We start from the raw sequence: 17,708 nt of genomic DNA, 5'->3' as shown, positions 1-17,708 counted from the left end.
TTCTGATCTCTCTCTGTGTTCTGATCTCTCTCTGTGTTCTGATCTCTCTCTGTGTTCTGATCTCTCTCTGTGTTCTGATCTCTCTGTGTTCTGATCTCTCTGTGTTCTGATCTCTCTGTGTTCTGATCTCTCTCTGTGTTCTGATCTCTCTCTGTGTTCTGATCTCTCTCTGTGTTCTGATCTCTCTGTGTTCTGATCTCTCTCTGTGTTCTGATCTCTCTCTGTGTTCTGATCTCTCTCTGTGTTCTGATCTCTCTCTGTGTTCTGATCTCTCTCTGTGTTCTGATCTCTCTGTGTTCTGATCTCTCTCTGTGTTCTGATCTCTCTCTGTGTTCTGATCTCTCTCTGTGTTCTCTCTGTGTTCTGATCTCTCTCTGTGTTCTGATCTCTCTCTGTGTTCTGATCTCTCTCTGTGTTCTGATCTCTCTCTGTGTTCTGATCTCTCTCTGTGTTCTGATCTCTCTCTGTGTTCTGATCTCTCTCTGTGTTCTGATCTCTCTCTGTGTTCTGAACTCTCTCTGTGTTCTGAACTCTCTCTGTGTTCTGATCTCTCTCTGTGTTCTGATCTCTCTCTGTGTTCTGATCTCTCTCTGTGTTCTGATCTCTTTCTGATCTCTCTCTGTGTTCTGATCTCTCTCTGTGTTCTGATCTCTCTCTGTGTTCTGATCTCTCTCTGTGTTCTGATCTCTCTGTGTGTTCTGATCTCTCTCTGTGTTCTGATCTCTCTCTGTGTTCTGATCTCTCTCTGTGTTCTGATCTCTCTCTGTGTTCTGATCTCTCTCTGTGTTCTGATCTCTCTCTGTGTTCTGATCTCTCTCTGTGTTCTGATCTCTCTCTGTGTTCTGATCTCTCTCTGTGTTCTGATCTCTCTCTGTGTTCTGATCTCTCTCTGTGTTCTGATCTCTCTCTGTGTTCTGATCTCTCTCTGTGTTCTGATCTCTCTCTGTGTTCTGATCTCTCTGTGTGTTCTGATCTCTCTCTGTGTTCTGATCTCTCTCTGTGTTCTCTCTGTGTTCTGATCTCTCTCTGTGTTCTGATCTCTCTCTGTGTTCTGATCTCTCTCTGTGTTCTGATCTCTCTCTGTGTTCTGATCTCTCTCTGTGTTCTGATCTCTCTCTGTGTTCTGATCTCTCTCTGTGTTCTGAACTCTCTCTGTGTTCTGATCTCTCTCTGTGTTCTGATCTCTCTCTGTGTTCTGATCTCTCTCTGTGTTCTGATCTCTTTCTGATCTCTCTCTGTGTTCTGATCTCTCTCTGTGTTCTGATCTCTCTCTGTGTTCTGATCTCTCTCTGTGTTCTGATCTCTCTGTGTGTTCTGATCTCTCTCTGTGTTCTGATCTCTCTCTGTGTTCTGATCTCTCTCTGTGTTCTGATCTCTCTCTGTGTTCTGATCTCTCTCTGTGTTCTGATCTCTCTCTGTGTTCTGATCTCTCTCTGTGTTCTGATCTCTCTCTGTGTTCTGATCTCTCTCTGTGTTCTGATCTCTCTCTGTGTTCTGATCTCTCTCTGTGTTCTGATCTCTCTCTGTGTTCTGATCTCTCTCTGTGTTCTGATCTCTCTCTGTGTTCTGATCTCTCTCTGTGTTCTGATCTCTCTCTGTGTTCTGATCTCTCTGTGTGTTCTGATCTCTCTCTGTGTTCTGATCTCTCTGTGTGTTCTGATCTCTCTCTGTGTTCTGATCTCTCTCTGTGTTCTGATCTCTCTCTGTGTTCTGATCTCTCTCTGTGTTCTGATCTCTCTCTGTGTTCTGATCTCTCTCTGTGTTCTGATCTCTCTCTGTGTTCTGATCTCTCTCTGTGTTCTGATCTCTCTCTGTGTTCTGATCTCTCTCTGTGTTCTGATCTCTCTGTGTTCTGATCTCTCTCTGTGTTCTGATCTCTCTCTGTGTTCTGATCTCTCTCTGTGTTCTGATCTCTCTCTGTGTTCTGATCTCTCTCTGTGTTCTGATCTCTCTCTGTGTTCTGATCTCTCTCTGTGTTCTGATCTCTCTCTGTGTTCTGATCTCTCTCTGTGTTCTGATCTCTCTGTGTTCTGATCTCTCTCTGTGTTCTGATCTCTCTGTGTTCTGATCTCTCTCTGTTCTGATCTCTCTCTGTGTTCTGATCTCTCTGTGTTCTGATCTCTCTGTGTTCTGATCTCTCTCTGTGTTCTGATCTCTCTGTGTTCTGATCTCTCTCTGTGTTCTGATCTCTCTCTGTGTTCTGATCTCTCTGTGTGTTCTGATCTCTCTCTGTGTTCTGATCTCTCTGTGTTCTGATCTCTCTCTGTGTTCTGATCTCTCTCTGTGTTCTGATCTCTCTCTGTGTTCTGATCTCTCTCTGTGTTCTGATCTCTCTGTGTTCTGATCTCTCTCTGTGTTCTGATCTCTCTCTGTGTTCTGATCTCTCTCTGTGTTCTGATCTCTCTGTGTTCTGATCTCTCTCTGTGTTCTGATCTCTCTCTGTGTTCTGATCTCTCTCTGTGTTCTGATCTCTCTCTGTGTTCTGATCTCTCTCTGTGTTCTGATCTCTCTGTGTTCTGATCTCTCTCTGTGTTCTGATCTCTCTCTGTGTTCTGATCTCTCTCTGTGTTCTGATCTCTCTCTGTGTTCTGATCTCTCTCTGTGTTCTGATCTCTCTCTGTGTTCTGATCTCTCTCTGTGTTCTGATCTCTCTCTGTGTTCTGATCTCTCTGTGTTCTGATCTCTCTCTGTGTTCTGATCTCTCTCTGTGTTCTGATCTCTCTGTGTTCTGATCTCTCTCTGTGTTCTGATCTCTCTCTGTGTTCTGATCTCTCTCTGTGTTCTGATCTCTCTGTGTTCTGATCTCTCTCTGTGTTCTGATCTCTCTGTGTTCTGATCTCTCTCTGTGTTCTGATCTCTCTGTGTTCTGATCTCTCTCTGTGTTCTGATCTCTCTCTGTGTTCTGATCTCTCTGTGTTCTGATCTCTCTGTGTTCTGATCTCTCTCTGTGTTCTGATCTCTCTCTGTGTTCTGATCTCTCTCTGTGTTCTGATCTCTCTCTGTGTTCTGATCTCTCTGTGTGTTCTGATCTCTCTCTGTGTTCTGATCTCTCTGTGTGTTCTGATCTCTCTGTGTGTTCTGATCTCTCTGTGTTCTGATCTCTCTCTGTGTTCTGATCTCTCTCTGTGTTCTGATCTCTCTGTGTTCTGATCTCTCTCTGTGTTCTGATCTCTCTCTGTGTTCTGATCTCTCTCTGTGTTCTGATCTCTCTCTGTGTTCTGATCTCTCTCTGTGTTCTGATCTCTCTGTGTGTTCTGATCTCTCTCTGTGTTCTGATCTCTCTGTGTGTTCTGATCTCTCTGTGTGTTCTGATCTCTCTGTGTGTTCTGATCTCTCTCTGTGTTCTGATCTCTCTCTGTGTTCTGATCTCTCTGTGTTCTGATCTCTCTCTGTGTTCTGATCTCTCTCTGTGTTCTGATCTCTCTCTGTGTTCTGATCTCTCTCTGTGTTCTGATCTCTCTCTGTGTTCTGATCTCTCTGTGTGTTCTGATCTCTCTGTGTGTTCTGAACTCTCTCTGTGTTCTGATCTCTCTCTGTGTTCTGATCTCTCTCTGTGTTCTGTTCTCTCTGTGTTCTGATCTCTCTGTGTGTTCTGATCTCTCTGTGTGTTCTGATCTCTCTGTGTGTTCTGATCTCTCTGTGTTCTGATCTCTCTCTGTGTTCTGATCTCTCTCTGTGTTCTGATCTCTCTGTGTTCTGATCTCTCTCTGTGTTCTGATCTCTCTCTGTGTTCTGATCTCTCTCTGTGTTCTGATCTCTCTCTGTGTTCTGATCTCTCTCTGTGTTCTGATCTCTCTCTGTGTTCTGATCTCTCTCTGTGTTCTGATCTCTCTCTGTGTTCTGATCTCTCTCTGTGTTCTGATCTCTCTCTGTGTTCTGATCTCTCTCTGTGTTCTGATCTCTCTGTGTTCTGATCTCTCTGTGTTCTGATCTCTCTCTGTGTTCTGATCTCTCTCTGTGTTCTGATCTCTCTCTGTGTTCTGATCTCTCTGTGTTCTGATCTCTCTGTGTTCTGATCTCTCTGTGTTCTGATCTCTCTGTGTTCTGATCTCTCTGTGTTCTGATCTCTCTGTGTTCTGATCTCTCTCTGTGTTCTGATCTCTCTCTGTGTTCTGAACTCTCTCTGTGTTCTGATCTCTCTCTGTGTTCTGATCTCTCTGTGTTCTGATCTCTCTCTGTGTTCTGAACTCTCTCTGTGTTCTGATCTCTCTCTGTGTTCTGATCTCTCTCTGTGTTCTGATCTCTCTCTGTGTTCTGATCTCTCTCTGTGTTCTGATCTCTCTCTGTGTTCTGATCTCTCTCTGTGTTCTGATCTCTCTGTGTTCTGATCTCTCTCTGTGTTCTGATCTCTGTGTTCTGATCTCTCTCTGTGTTCTGATCTCTCTGTGTTCTGATCTCTCTCTGTGTTCTCTCTGTGTTCTGATCTCTCTCTGTGTTCAGATCTCTCTCTGTGTTCTGATCTCTCTGTGTTCTGATCTCTCTGTGTTCTGATCTCTCTGTGTTCTGATCTCTGTGCTGTTGCAGGTGCCCGGCCTGTTCGAGGGCGACGAATACGCCACGCTGATGACGCAGTGTAAGGAGGGCGCGCAGAAGGAGGGCTTGATGCTGGACACCCATGAGGAGCTTTACAAGTGGTTCACGAGTCAGGTGATCAGGAACCTGCATGTGGTGTTCACCATGAACCCATCGTCAGAGGGACTGAAGGACCGCGCGGCCACGTCCCCCGCCCTCTTCAACAGGTACCCGTCGCTCGCCGTGTCCCGTTCCCTGACCGGAGAAGCTTCATTTCTGTAGCGCTTTATACAGTAAAGATCGTTTCAAAGAAGCTTAATAAACAGAACCAATGATGCAAACTCCATCAAACTCTAATTCTGCAGGTGTGTGCTCAACTGGTTTGGTGATTGGTCCACTGAAGCGCTCTACCAGGTGGGTAAAGAGTTCACCAGCAAGATGGACCTGGAGAAGCCCAACTACAAAGTGCCCGACTACATGCCCATCGTGTACGATAAGCTGCCGCAGCCGCCCACCCACCGCGAGGCTATCGTCAACGGCTGTGTGTTCGTCCACCAGACGCTGCACCAGGTCAGCGGCGCCTCGTGTTCACAGGTCTGAAGACGTTCGCATCTGTTCCTCTGCACACTTTTACACTTACTCTGGTGTTCTCAGGCTAACAACCGATTGGCTAAGCGCGGCGGCCGCACGATGGCTATCACCCCACGCCACTACCTGGACTTCATCAACCACTACGCCAACCTGTTCAACGAGAAGCGCAGCGAGCTGGAGGAGCAGCAGATGCACCTCAACGTGGGTCTGCGCAAGATCAAGGAGACCGTGGATCAGGTGCGTGCTTCCCCCGACACCACGCATGCGAACACCACTGATGGGCGAAGCTACTTTCACAAGTATTGCATTACAATATTGCCTTGCTCCCTAAAAAAGTAACAAATTATATTACTTTTTAAAGATAACTTCTATAAAGAAGTAACCAAGTAAAGTTACAATATTGTTACTCCTTAAAGTAACCAATTACATTACTTGGTTACTTTTTATGAAAGTTACCTTTAAAAGTAATGTTACAATGTTGTTACTCTCTGAAAAGTAACCAATTATATTACTTACTTTTTATGAATGTTACTTTTAAAAGTAATGTTACAATAATGTGTTGTTCCCTAAAAAAAGTAACTAATTGGCGTTGCTTAGTTACTTTTTGTGTCAAGTAATGTTGCATTTTTCTCAGCTGAGGCTTGATCTCTTCAGGCCTCGCAGGAGTTGTTTTACAGAGCACTTTATTTTTTACAAGTTATGAACTTAGTAATGCATTCAACATCAGCCTATGTAACACACACCTCAATTTTTTAGTAGTTTATAAATGTACACATTAATATTTGTTACGTTTTTAGAGTAATGTGTTACTTTACTTACCACTAGTGTTGTCACGATACCAAAATTATTGTTTCGATACCGATACCAAGTCAAGTATTGCGATTTCGATACTTTTTCGATACTTTTCCTGAAAAGGGAGAAACACTCTCAAATATCATTGCTGTGCTTTATTTTAAAACCTGGACAACATTCTAATCATATAACACACTAATAAATGAACATATGAACAGCAGATATATTAAACATTTGAACAAAATATGAAATATCAAAATATAAAAAATAAATTAGAGCAATGACATTCAAGGTAAAAAATAAATAAAATTTAGCAGCATTATCTCATTTATCATAAGAAACATAAGAGATTTATCTTGATTCTGAACTGAATAAAAAATATGAACAGCAATTATATTAAACAATGTTTAATATTGGTATGATAAGCCTTATTGGTGATATATTTGACATGGTGAGAGAGTTGTGGAAGGCCTATACTTCATGTTAAACATAAAGACAACGTCGGCAGTGTTGACGGCAAAATAGGCTACAGAATAATTCGTTCTGTATTGAGAGGTGCAATATTTGAAAATCGATCATATTTTTTAAATTACATTTTATATTGTATAATTGTCAAAACTTTTAAACATCAAAATGTCATTGATTAATATGTATTCGTGTCAAAATCGTGTCAAAACATCTTTTCCTATTCTATTTTGCCTGGAAACGCTTCCAAGACGCGTGCGTGTCGCGTGAAAAATAGGCGTCGGTTCTATTTCTAGCATGTACGCGTTTTCCGCGCGTCTCGAGCTGCGCCCAGACGCGTGTGTGTCACGCAGGCAGTTAACATCATGAGAGCCGAAATCAAAACGGACACGACACGCAGCCAGTGTGTGTCAGGCCTTTACAAATCTGGAACGCGGTCATTCTTAGAAGCGATAGCCTACTAATAAATTAAGGAATCGTGACGTATTTAATTTCCGGTTTTCTTTTGAAGTATCGGTGCACCGTGCAACAGAGCAAGGTAGGAAACTTACTTCCATATGTCACTCCTCCTCGCGTCATCTTTTTCTATGAGTCGTGGACCACTTGTGCTCATAGACAGTATATAAACGATTGTGCTCGCACATGCAACCATCTCTGTAGTGTTTTGTCACATGACACTGACAGCGGCAGGTTCTTTGCTGCGTGCGTCAGGAAAAAAACACAGACGTCCATAGGGAGGCGGGTTTTTTTGTTTTGTTTTTTAAGTATCGATACTGATCAATTTAGGTATCGTGACGTTTTTAATTTCCGAGTATCGTGATACTTTTGAAGTATCGATACATCGTGCAACACTACTTACTACATTATGGTTAATTTTTTGTTACTTGTAATGCGTTACTCCCCATTTAGTACCCTGATTTAGCGTGTTCTCCGTGTGTCTCAGGTGGAGGAGCTGCGGCGCGACCTGCGGATCAAGAGTCAGGAGCTGGAGGTCAAAAACGCTGCCGCCAACGACAAGCTGAAGAAGATGGTGAAGGACCAGCAGGAGGCCGAGAAGAAGAAGGCAAGACTCGCTCAGAGCATCCCTGACAGGCTCTCGTGTGGATAAACCCCTCGTGCTCTCCTGACCTCTCGCTCTGCTTCACAGGTCATGAGTCAGGAGATACAGGAAGCAGTGTACAAGCAGCAGGAAGTGATCAAAGACAAGCAGCTGCGAGTGAAGCAGGACCTGGACCAGGTGGAGCCGGCCGTCATCGAGGCTCAGAACGGTACGAGTTCTCTCCGCTCTCCTGCGCTTGCACTGACGCTGTGGCTTTGGCTTTCACATCTCCAGAGAATCTGCTCACGTTAAAAACAGTTTGAAATAGTTTTTCTTGTCTTGTTGTGATCTACTCTTGAGGAAATATTCACTGCTGTCAGTCCAAACCACATCAGTTCACTCTCCATATTTCGGAGACATTTGGCCGGTGTTTTATAGCAAGTCAAGTTTTGCTTTATATAATACAGATTGTTTCAAAGCTAATAAACAATAAAATAACAGAATCAATGAAGCAAACTTCATCAGATATGAGACTCAGATGCAGTTGTAAAGCATCTCTACTGAAGACTGAAGAGATCATTTTTCAGGTCAAGTTTTGTTCTCATCTGAAAGTGTCAGTGCATCATATCAATACTATTACTGAATATTAAGTGTCTTAATGAACCCTGGCTAAGCGAGCCAGAGGCGACAGTGGATGTTTCCTTGTGTTTCTGCTTTCGGCTCTTGTCTTGTGATTGCTAGTGGTGTTGGGCGTTCGTTTCACTGCGCTAATGTGTCTGCTCTCTTCACTCTCTCTGTCTCTTCTCACGCTCGTGGCTCGTTTAGCTGTTAAGTCGATTAAGAAGCAGCACTTAGTGGAGGTGCGGTCGATGGCCAACCCGCCGGCGGCAGTCAAGCTGGCGCTGGAGTCCATCTGTCTGCTGCTGGGCGAGAGCACCACCGACTGGAAGCAGATTCGCTCCATCATTATGCGCGAGAACTTCATCCCCACTATTGTGAACTTTTCTGCTGATGAGATCAGGTGACTGACTGCCGGTGCGGAGCGGTGGCCGCCGCGTGTACAGAGGACAACCGTAGTCCTCACACACACACACACACACTAACCCTTTCCCCAACACTGGTTGAGAGTTTCTATTGCACATCAAGGGATTTATTCTGTAAACGTGTTTCCATCGTAGTTTGTTTGCATAAAAGTAGGTGGATGGAAACTAAGCTACTGATGATATCATAGACCCGACACTGGCGGGTCACGTGACTCGGTCCCTCTCCCCGACGCCGCGGCCGCTACGCTCCCGCCGCATGAACCGTTTGTCCTCGTGGTCCTAAAACCCTCCCTTCCCTCTCTAGCCGTCAGCTCGATTAAGAAGCAGCACCTTGTTGAGGTGCGCGCTATGGCTAACCCCCCGGCGGCCGTTAAACTGGCTCTAGAGTCGATCTGCCTCTTGCTCGGCGAGGAAACTAGTGACTGGAAAAAGATCAGACAAGTTATTATCAGAGACAATTTCATCTCCAGCATAGTCAACTTTGTCTCTGAGGACACGAGGTATTATCTTCTCTCACACACATCTTCCTCTCAGCGCGAGACGGGCGCTCTCACGCCTCACTTCAAGCTCTTCACAATATATATTGTTTCAGTGCAGCTACTTCCTTAAATGTTGCAGTCTAGGAAGTATTCAGTCATCAGTCAGAGACGAGTGCGTCACAGTAACATCAGCATCATGTAATATCCGAATAAATGGAATCAAAATGACACTAAATATAGGTTTTATTGTTTAGCTGTACGTCCAGTCAGCTTTACTTCTACAGCGCTTCACACAGCACAGACTCACAGAAACCCAATCAGTGATGAAACTCCATCAGACACGAGACTCAACTACAGAAGAGGACAGTCGTTAGTTCAGCTCAGTGTGGATTCATCATGTGGCCATTAACCAGTTATCAGACCCATTAACATGTGAATGATTGAAATATTAACTTCAAGAACATATTTTGACTGTGATAATGTGTGTGTTGTATCAGTTTGAAGAAAAACATTGTATTTGCATGAGTGTGTCGATGCTTTACAGTGTCCTAACCAGACGTGACCAATCAATCAAACACCACAGCCAATCAGAAGAGCCTGTGGGCGGAGTCTCTGCGAGCACATGATCAAATTCATGAATATTAAGCCAATTTGACAATAGAAATACACACATACACTGAGTGTCTGAAACCAGAACCATGTCGATCACGCGTGTTTGCTCAGTTTGAACGTTCTTGTTTCCTTTCATTTATTTTCAAGATCTGAGGTGAATAATCCGTCGTTGTTTTCAGTACGGCTGTAAATGATATTCAAACCCACATTCAATTATTTTAACATTAAATAAAGCACTTAGAGATGATTATGGTCTTTGTTACAACCACGAGCGTCTCTAAACCAGAATCGTCTGTCGCTCGTCGTGTATCGCGTGACAGAAGTTCTGATTAGCATGGTAGCGACGCGTGTGGTTCGGACACTGTGGGGTTCTGTTGTGTGTGTGACACCCGTCGGCTCGTGCTAACACACTCTCTGCGTGTCCTAGCGACTCCATCCGGGAGAAGATGAAGAAGAACTACATGTCCAACCCCAGCTACAACTACGAGCAGGTCAACCGCGCGTCCCTGGCCTGCGGGCCGATGGTCAAGTGGGCGATCGCTCAGGTACGGCACTGACCTCCTACCTCCCCTGACCTCTGACCCCTGACCCCTGACCTCTGGCTCTGTGTTCAGCTGAATTACGCAGACATGCTGAAGCGTGTGGAGCCCCTGAGGAACGAGCTGCAGAAGCTGGAGGACGACGCCACAGACAACAAGACCAAGGCGGAGGAGGTGGAGCAGATGATCCGGGACCTGGAGGCTAGCATCGCGCGCTACAAGGAGGAGTACGCCGTGCTAATCTCAGAAGCGCAGGCCATCAAAGCCGATCTGGCCGCCGTGGAGGCGAAGGTGCGACTGATTACACACTTCACTGCGTCTATAGAATAAGAATACATAAAACATGCTATCAAATCAGTTTAAGAAGAACATATGAGTGACACTAACAAAATAATCGCAGAAAAGCAACACCTAAAAAATAAGTTTTAAGAGATTTAAAGATTGTAGAACAACTGATAAAAAAAATGAGATCTCCATCTCGTGTGTGTGTGTGTGTGTGCACAGGTGAACCGCAGCACAGCGCTGCTGAAGAGTCTATCCGCCGAGCGGGAGCGCTGGGAAAAGACCAGCGAGACCTTTAAGAACCAGATGTCCACGATCGCGGGCGACTGCCTGCTCTCCGCTGCGTTTGTGGCGTACGCCGGCTACTTCGACCAGCAGATGAGGCAGAACCTGTTCACCACCTGGTCCCATCACCTCCAGCAGGCCAACGTGCAGGTACTGACGGCACCAGACGCTTTCGTGTGGAAGCAGAATAATCACATGTTTTTGAAACAAAAAAGCTTGTTGAATTGCACTAATTGAAAAAAATATGCATTGCATTATCAGTGCTTGCATTTTAATGGGCTGAAATGCAACATGGTTGTACATTCAGGCTGTGAATATTTCAATTCAAAACATTTCACTCAAATTTTCATTATTAAAAATTCAATAATCTATATTCACCTTTCAGATTTCACTTCCAGAATATTCATTCTGTTTAAAAATACAACCTATAATATTCGACAGGCACATTCCGGTCTATTTTATTTCGCTTTACAAATTCAGTGGTTCAAATTCTACAGAAAATTAAACGTTTCAGACCCGGAAAAAAAAACTGCAGGAATAGCAGTAGATTACCGATTGATGATCTCCATCTGCTGTTAGCCGGTGTGGTGAAGACTAGAGCATCAGTCAGAGAAACTCATTCATTCACAAAAATTGAGTATGTATTAAAGTGATTATTTGTGATTATTATCAGGAGGAGGACTAACAGCAGATGGAGATGGAGAATCTGTGCTCTACTGCTTTAACCCTTTAACTGCTGTAGTTCTTTAACCCTGTGATGATCTCTGTGTAGTTCTCTAACCTGTGACCTTCTCCTGATCTGTAGTTCCGCACAGACATCGCCAGGACGGAGTATCTGTCTAACGCTGACGAGAGGCTGCGCTGGCAGGCTAACTCTCTGCCGGCCGACGACCTGTGCACGGAGAACGCCATCATGCTGAAGAGGTTCAACAGGTGAGCAGCAACACTTCAGACACACACACACACACACACACCACTTCACAGAGGTGCTCCAGACGGTCTAGACCTGTTCCAGGATCACACGAGAGTTTAGGGGATTTTTTTGTTAAAATCCTTTATCCCTGAACATGGGTTTATTCCCATAAAAAAACTTTTTTACACTTTGCAAGAAATTAAAATAAATCCTGGTTAAGGATTCTTAAATAATAGCAAAATTCTAATTATTTTCAAATTACAAAGGCAATGCTTCATATTAGAGGATAAAGTGCTGTATAGTCTGCTGTGTCCACAAGAGGGCGCAGGCGAGCGCAGTGAGCAAATATAAACCAAATCAAGCATCGCATCTTTTATTGAATTTATTCACATTAGCAACACAGCCGCTCCTGCTGTACTGGATAAGCTAACACACACACACCGCGTCAGTGACGTCATCATGTCTCGCGCGCCTCTCGACACACCAAACATTTTATTTTTATTCGATGAATATTTGAAATTCTGATTTTTATTTGACAGCCCTAATCCTGATATGGTTTATCATAAATGTGTCGCCATTAAAAGCTGGCATGGCATTAAAACCTCATTGACGGACTCTGACGCGTGTCCCATCCCACAGGTATCCGCTGATCATCGACCCGTCGGGTCAGGCCACAGAGTTCATCATGAACGAGTATAAGGACCGGAAGATCACACGCACCAGCTTTCTGGACGATGCCTTCAGGAAGAATCTGGAGAGCGCTTTGCGTTTCGGCAACCCTCTGCTGGTGCAGGTACAGAAACACACACACACACACACACACACACAACCCTCTGCTGGTGCAGGTACAGATACACCACACACACACACACACACAACCCTCTGCTGGTGCAGGTACAGATACACCACACACACACACACACACAACCCTCTGCTGGTGCAGGTACAGATACACCACACACACACACACACACAACCCTCTGCTGGTGCAGGTACAGATACACCCCACACACACACACACACACACAACCCTCTGCTGGTGCAGGTACAGATACACCCCACACACACACACACACACACACACACACACACACACAACCCTGTGCTGGTGCAGGTACAGATCCACTCACTCACTGACTGACTGACTGACTGACTGACTCACACTCACACACACACTCACTGACTGACTCACTCACTCACTCACTGAGTGACTCACTCACTCACTCATTAACTGACTGACTCACTCACTCACTCACTCATTAAATGACTGACTCACTCACTCACTCATTAAATGACTGACTGACTCACTCACTCACTCACTCACTCACTCATTAACTGACTGACTCACTCACTCACTCATTAACTGACTCACTCACTCACTCACTCACTCATTAAATGACTGACTGACTCACTCACTCACTCACTCATTAACTGACTGACTCACTCACTCATTAACTGACTCACTCACTCACTCACTCACTCATTAACTGACTGACTGACTCACTCACTCACTCACTCATTAACTGACTGACTCACTCACTTGACTCACTTGACTGACTCACACACTCACTCACTCACTCACTCACTGACTGACACACTCTGCTCGCTCGCTCACTCACTCACTGACTGACTCACTCACTGACTCACTCACTCACTCACTTCTGACTCACTCACTGACTCACTCACTCACTTCTTACTCACTCACTCACTCACTGACTCACTCACTCACTTCTCACTCACTCACTGACTGACTCACTCACTCACTTCTCACTCACTCACTGACTCACTCACTTCTGACTCACTCACTCACTCACTCACTCACTCACTGACTCACTCACTCACTTCTCACTCACTCACTGACTCACTCACTGACTCACTCACTTCTCACTCACTCACTGACTGACTCACTCACTCACTCACTCACTTCTGACTCACTCACTCACTCACTGACTCACTCACTCACTTCTCACTCACTCACTTCTCACTCACTCACTGACTGACTCACTCACTCACTTCTCACTCACTCACTGACTCACTCACTTCTGACTCACTCACTCACTCACTTCTCACTCACTCACTACACCACTACACCACTACACCTATTTCCTGTTGTCGAATGCGCATGCGTCGCGTCTGAACGCGTTGTTGTCTTTGGAGCTCTATCGATTTGATTTATAATTCTTGATTTTACTCTTTAAACTTACTTACAACAAACATTTTCTACTTTTCCTCACTGAGAAGCACTATTGCTCAAACCTCATAGTTACAACGCGGACTGTTGAGCAGACGTGTCTCAAGCCTGTTAGTGATTCTACGCTGGATACTCTTATAGGTTACTCCCGGGGATCACGGCTGAACGCGTCTTCTCAACACTCACTTACAAACATTTTTCACCTATCGTGCGTCTACTCTACACCCGTACCACTTAAAAGACGGATTATATCTAAGACGCTTGTCAGAAATTAGTATTAATTGATAGCATCACTGGTAGTGTCGTTGCTAACTTACTGTCCATCTGTTAAAATGGCGAATATATCAGATGCAAGTAGTCTACCTTTTGGTGCAGGTGAGGACACATTTGAGCTGCACGCGGTACAGTCTGAGCTGGAAGCTGTTGAGAAACAGATCCACGACCTTTTAGTGAGACAGGCCGAGCTGAGAGACCGGCGTTTGGCTCTTGAAACATCACGCGCTGATGCTCACAAATCAGAGATTAATGTTACTAACCCGCTGACTCCGACCTCGTCTACTCCGTGCGTTACTCGGCATCGGTCCCGAGCGCCAAGGTCGCGATCAGCCATGGTCTTGTTCACTCCGGCTCCAACACGCCACCACGAAGCCTGGATATTTCCGCAGCGGAAGACGCGAGTCAGGTCTAGACCAAGACCCTCTCCGACCCTCCCGGTTTTCGAGTTATCCACACAAAACCGCTTCTCCGCTCTTCGCGAAACAGAACGCGATGCTTTGATCATCGGTGATTCCATTGTTCGGCACGTCCATGCTACATCAGGTAAAAATAAGGTGCACAGTCACTGCTTTCCTGGTGCTCGTGTTTCTGAAATCGCTGCTCGCGTTCCCGAGATTCTGAACGATAACGAGCGCGTCGGAACTTTGGTCTTGCACGCGGGAGTGAACGACATCAGGCTGCGCCAGACGGAAGTTCTGAAGAAAGACTTCAGGAATCTGATCGATACGGTACGCAGCACATCGCCTGATATAACGATCATTGTGTCAGGACCGCTTCCCACATACCGTCTAGGACATGACAAGTTTAGTAGATTATTCGCGCTAAATGAATGGTTAACGTCATGGTGCAATGAGCAGAAACTGCTCTTTGTAAATAATTGGAATCTGTTTTGGGAGCGTCCTAGGCTATACCGTGCTGATGGCTTACACCCAAGCAGATTCGGATCGGATCTTCTGTCAGATAACATCTCCAAAATGTTAAATACCTTTTGACTAGTAACCAAAAGTCCAAATCATAGTCTCTGCTGCACCAAATTAACTGATATAAATAGTAGTGTAGAACATTGCATAGAAACTGTGTCTATTCCTCGTTTAGTGCGATCAAATAATTAATCTACTGCAGGATCTAGGAAAAATCTAATTGTTATTAAAACAGAAAATGTTGCTATTAGTAAACAAAAACAATTTCTAAAGCTAGGTCTTTTAAACATTAGATCACTCACACCTAAGGCAGTTATTGTAAATGAAATAGTCACAGATAATAGCATAGATGTACTTTGCCTTACTGAAACCTGGCTTAAACCAAATGATTATTTCGGTCTAAATGAGTCTACTCCATCAGGATACTCCTATAAGCACGAGCCCCGTCTGATTGGTCGTGGCGGCGGTATTGCAACTATCTATAGAGATATTCTCAATGTTACTCAGAAAACGGGTTATAAGTTTATTTCATTTGAAGTACTTGTACTAAATGTTACGCTCTTAGATGATAGAAAAACATCCCTATTATCTTTAGCCTTGGCTACCGTATATAGACCACCAGGGCCTTACGCTGATTTCCTAAAAGAATTTGCAAATTTTCTCTCAGATCTATTGGTCAATGTCGATAAAATATTAATTGTTGGAGATTTTAACATACACGTAGATAATCAAAATGATACGTTAGGGGCTGCGTTTATAGACTTATTAAACTCCTTTGGGGTTAAGCAAAACGTTACCGGACCAACTCATCGTTTTAATCATACACTCGATTTAATTATATCACATGGAACCGATCCAACCGATATAGATATCATTCCGCAAAGTGATGATGTAACTGACCATTACATGGTAACTTGCATATTACGTACCCCGGTAATATATCATGCTGCGCCGCGTTATCGATTAGGCAGAACAATCCTTCCATCCACCATAGATAATTTTTCAAATTGCTTATCGGATCTGTCTCAGCTGCTGCCTGAACCTAAACAAACAGATGAACTAGACGAACTAACCAGCACTATGAGCACCGTTCTCTCTGGAAAATGGGATATTGTTGCACCTATGAGACTAAAAAAGGTCAGAGAGAAAATTAAAGCACCATGGTACAACAATACTACTCGTGTTCTAAAGAGAGAAACCCGTAATTTAGAGCGTGAATGGAAACAAACTAATTTAGAGGTTTTTAGAATCGCTTGGAAAGACAGTACGTCACGCTATAAAAAGGCCCTAAAAGCGGCCAGGGCTGAGCATCTCCGCAAACTAATAGAAAATAACCAAAACAATCCTAGGTTCTTATTTAACACCGTGGCTAGACTAACAAATAAACAAGCGTCACCTGAACAAAATATTCCGTTACAGTTTAGTAGTAATGATTTCATGAATTTTTTCACTGAGAAAATAGAAAACATCAGATCCACAATTGTAAACGTTCAATCTTCAATCGCGCCTTATAATTCAGCCTCGATTATCACCCCGCAAGAACAATTACAGTGCTTTACAACTATAGAACAAAAAGAGTTAAATAAATTTATCATTTCCTCTAAAACAACAACATGTTTATTAGATCCCATACCAACTAAACTATTGAAAGAAGTGTTACCTATAGTGGAAGAGCCTCTCCTCAATATTATTAACTCGTCTTTATCTTTAGGTCATGTTCCAAGAACATTTAAATTGGCAGTTATAAAACCACTCATTAAGAAACCACAATTAGACCCAAATAACCTAGCAAATTATAGACCCATTTCAAATCTTCCTTTTATGTCCAAAATATTAGAAAAAGTTGTGTCTGCCCAACTGGGCTCTTTCTTGCAAGAAAATGACACCTATGAAAAGTTTCAGTCTGGGTTCAGGCCGCATCATAGCACTGAAACTGCGCTCGTTAAAATCACAAATGATTTACTCTTAGCTTCTGACCAAGGCTGTATCTCAATACTAGTTTTACTTGATCTTAGTGCTGCGTTCGATACTATAGATCACACAATACTCTTAGATCGGCTACAAAACTATACCGGTGTTCAAGGACAAGCATTAAGCTGGTTCAGATCATACCTATCTGACCGCTACCATTTTGTCTATTTAAACGGAGAAAAATCGATCATAACTCCAGTAAACTATGGAGTGCCGCAAGGATCTGTGTTAGGCCCTCTATTATTCTCAATATATATGCTGCCACTTGGAAATATTATAAGGAAACATGGAATTAGTTTCCATTGTTATGCTGATGACACTCAACTATATATTTCATCACGGCCGGATGAAAACGCTAAATTATCCAAATTGACAGAGTGTGTTAAAGATATAAAAGATTGGATGACGCACAATTTTCTTTTATTAAATCCAGATAAGACAGAGGTAATACTTATCGGTTCAAAAAACCGCCCACAAAACCTCTCACAATACAACTTTAACATAGTAGGGTGTCCTGTTACTTTATCCTCTACAGTAAAAGACCTGGGTGTTATATTAGATTGTAACTTGTCTTTTGAAAATCATATTTCATATGTTACAAAAACAGCATTTTTTCACCTTAGAAATATTGCTAAATTACGTAACATGCTATCTGTCTCTGATGCAGAAAAGCTAGTTCATGCATTCATGACCTCGAGACTAGATTACTGTAATGCTTTATTAGCTGGTTGTCCTGCATCCTCAATAAACAAGCTACAGTTAGTCCAAAATGCCGCCGCTAGAGTTCTTACTAGATCA

General features: G+C 43.7%; 1 protein-coding gene across 2 annotated transcripts in view; it reads left to right on the top strand.

The window, feature by feature from the left end:
- Positions 1–17,708, top strand: part of dync1h1 (dynein, cytoplasmic 1, heavy chain 1) — an 82,741-nt gene that overhangs the window by 39,039 nt on the left and 25,994 nt on the right. The window contains exons 47-57 of one of the 2 annotated variants that reach the window (XM_081347316.1): positions 4,525–4,739; positions 4,878–5,082; positions 5,167–5,340; positions 7,304–7,423; positions 7,508–7,628; positions 8,747–8,942; positions 9,961–10,078; positions 10,148–10,363; positions 10,577–10,789; positions 11,445–11,572; positions 12,192–12,345. In XM_081347316.1, the coding sequence (XP_081203442.1) occupies positions 4,525–4,739; positions 4,878–5,082; positions 5,167–5,340; positions 7,304–7,423; positions 7,508–7,628; positions 8,747–8,942; positions 9,961–10,078; positions 10,148–10,363; positions 10,577–10,789; positions 11,445–11,572; positions 12,192–12,345 (1,860 nt within the window). Of the gene's footprint in view, positions 1–4,524; positions 4,740–4,877; positions 5,083–5,166; positions 5,341–7,303; positions 7,424–7,507; positions 7,629–8,224; positions 8,421–8,746; positions 8,943–9,960; positions 10,079–10,147; positions 10,364–10,576; positions 10,790–11,444; positions 11,573–12,191; positions 12,346–17,708 lie in introns of both variants that reach the window. The other variant, XM_081347315.1, reaches the window with a different exon arrangement.

Source organism: Scardinius erythrophthalmus, assembly GCF_964197995.2.
Source record: "Scardinius erythrophthalmus genome assembly, chromosome: 19".
Lineage (NCBI taxonomy): Eukaryota > Metazoa > Chordata > Actinopteri > Cypriniformes > Leuciscidae > Scardinius > Scardinius erythrophthalmus.
The sequence above is the reverse complement of the archived record's forward strand: the minus strand, read 5'-3'. Positions and strand labels throughout refer to the sequence as shown.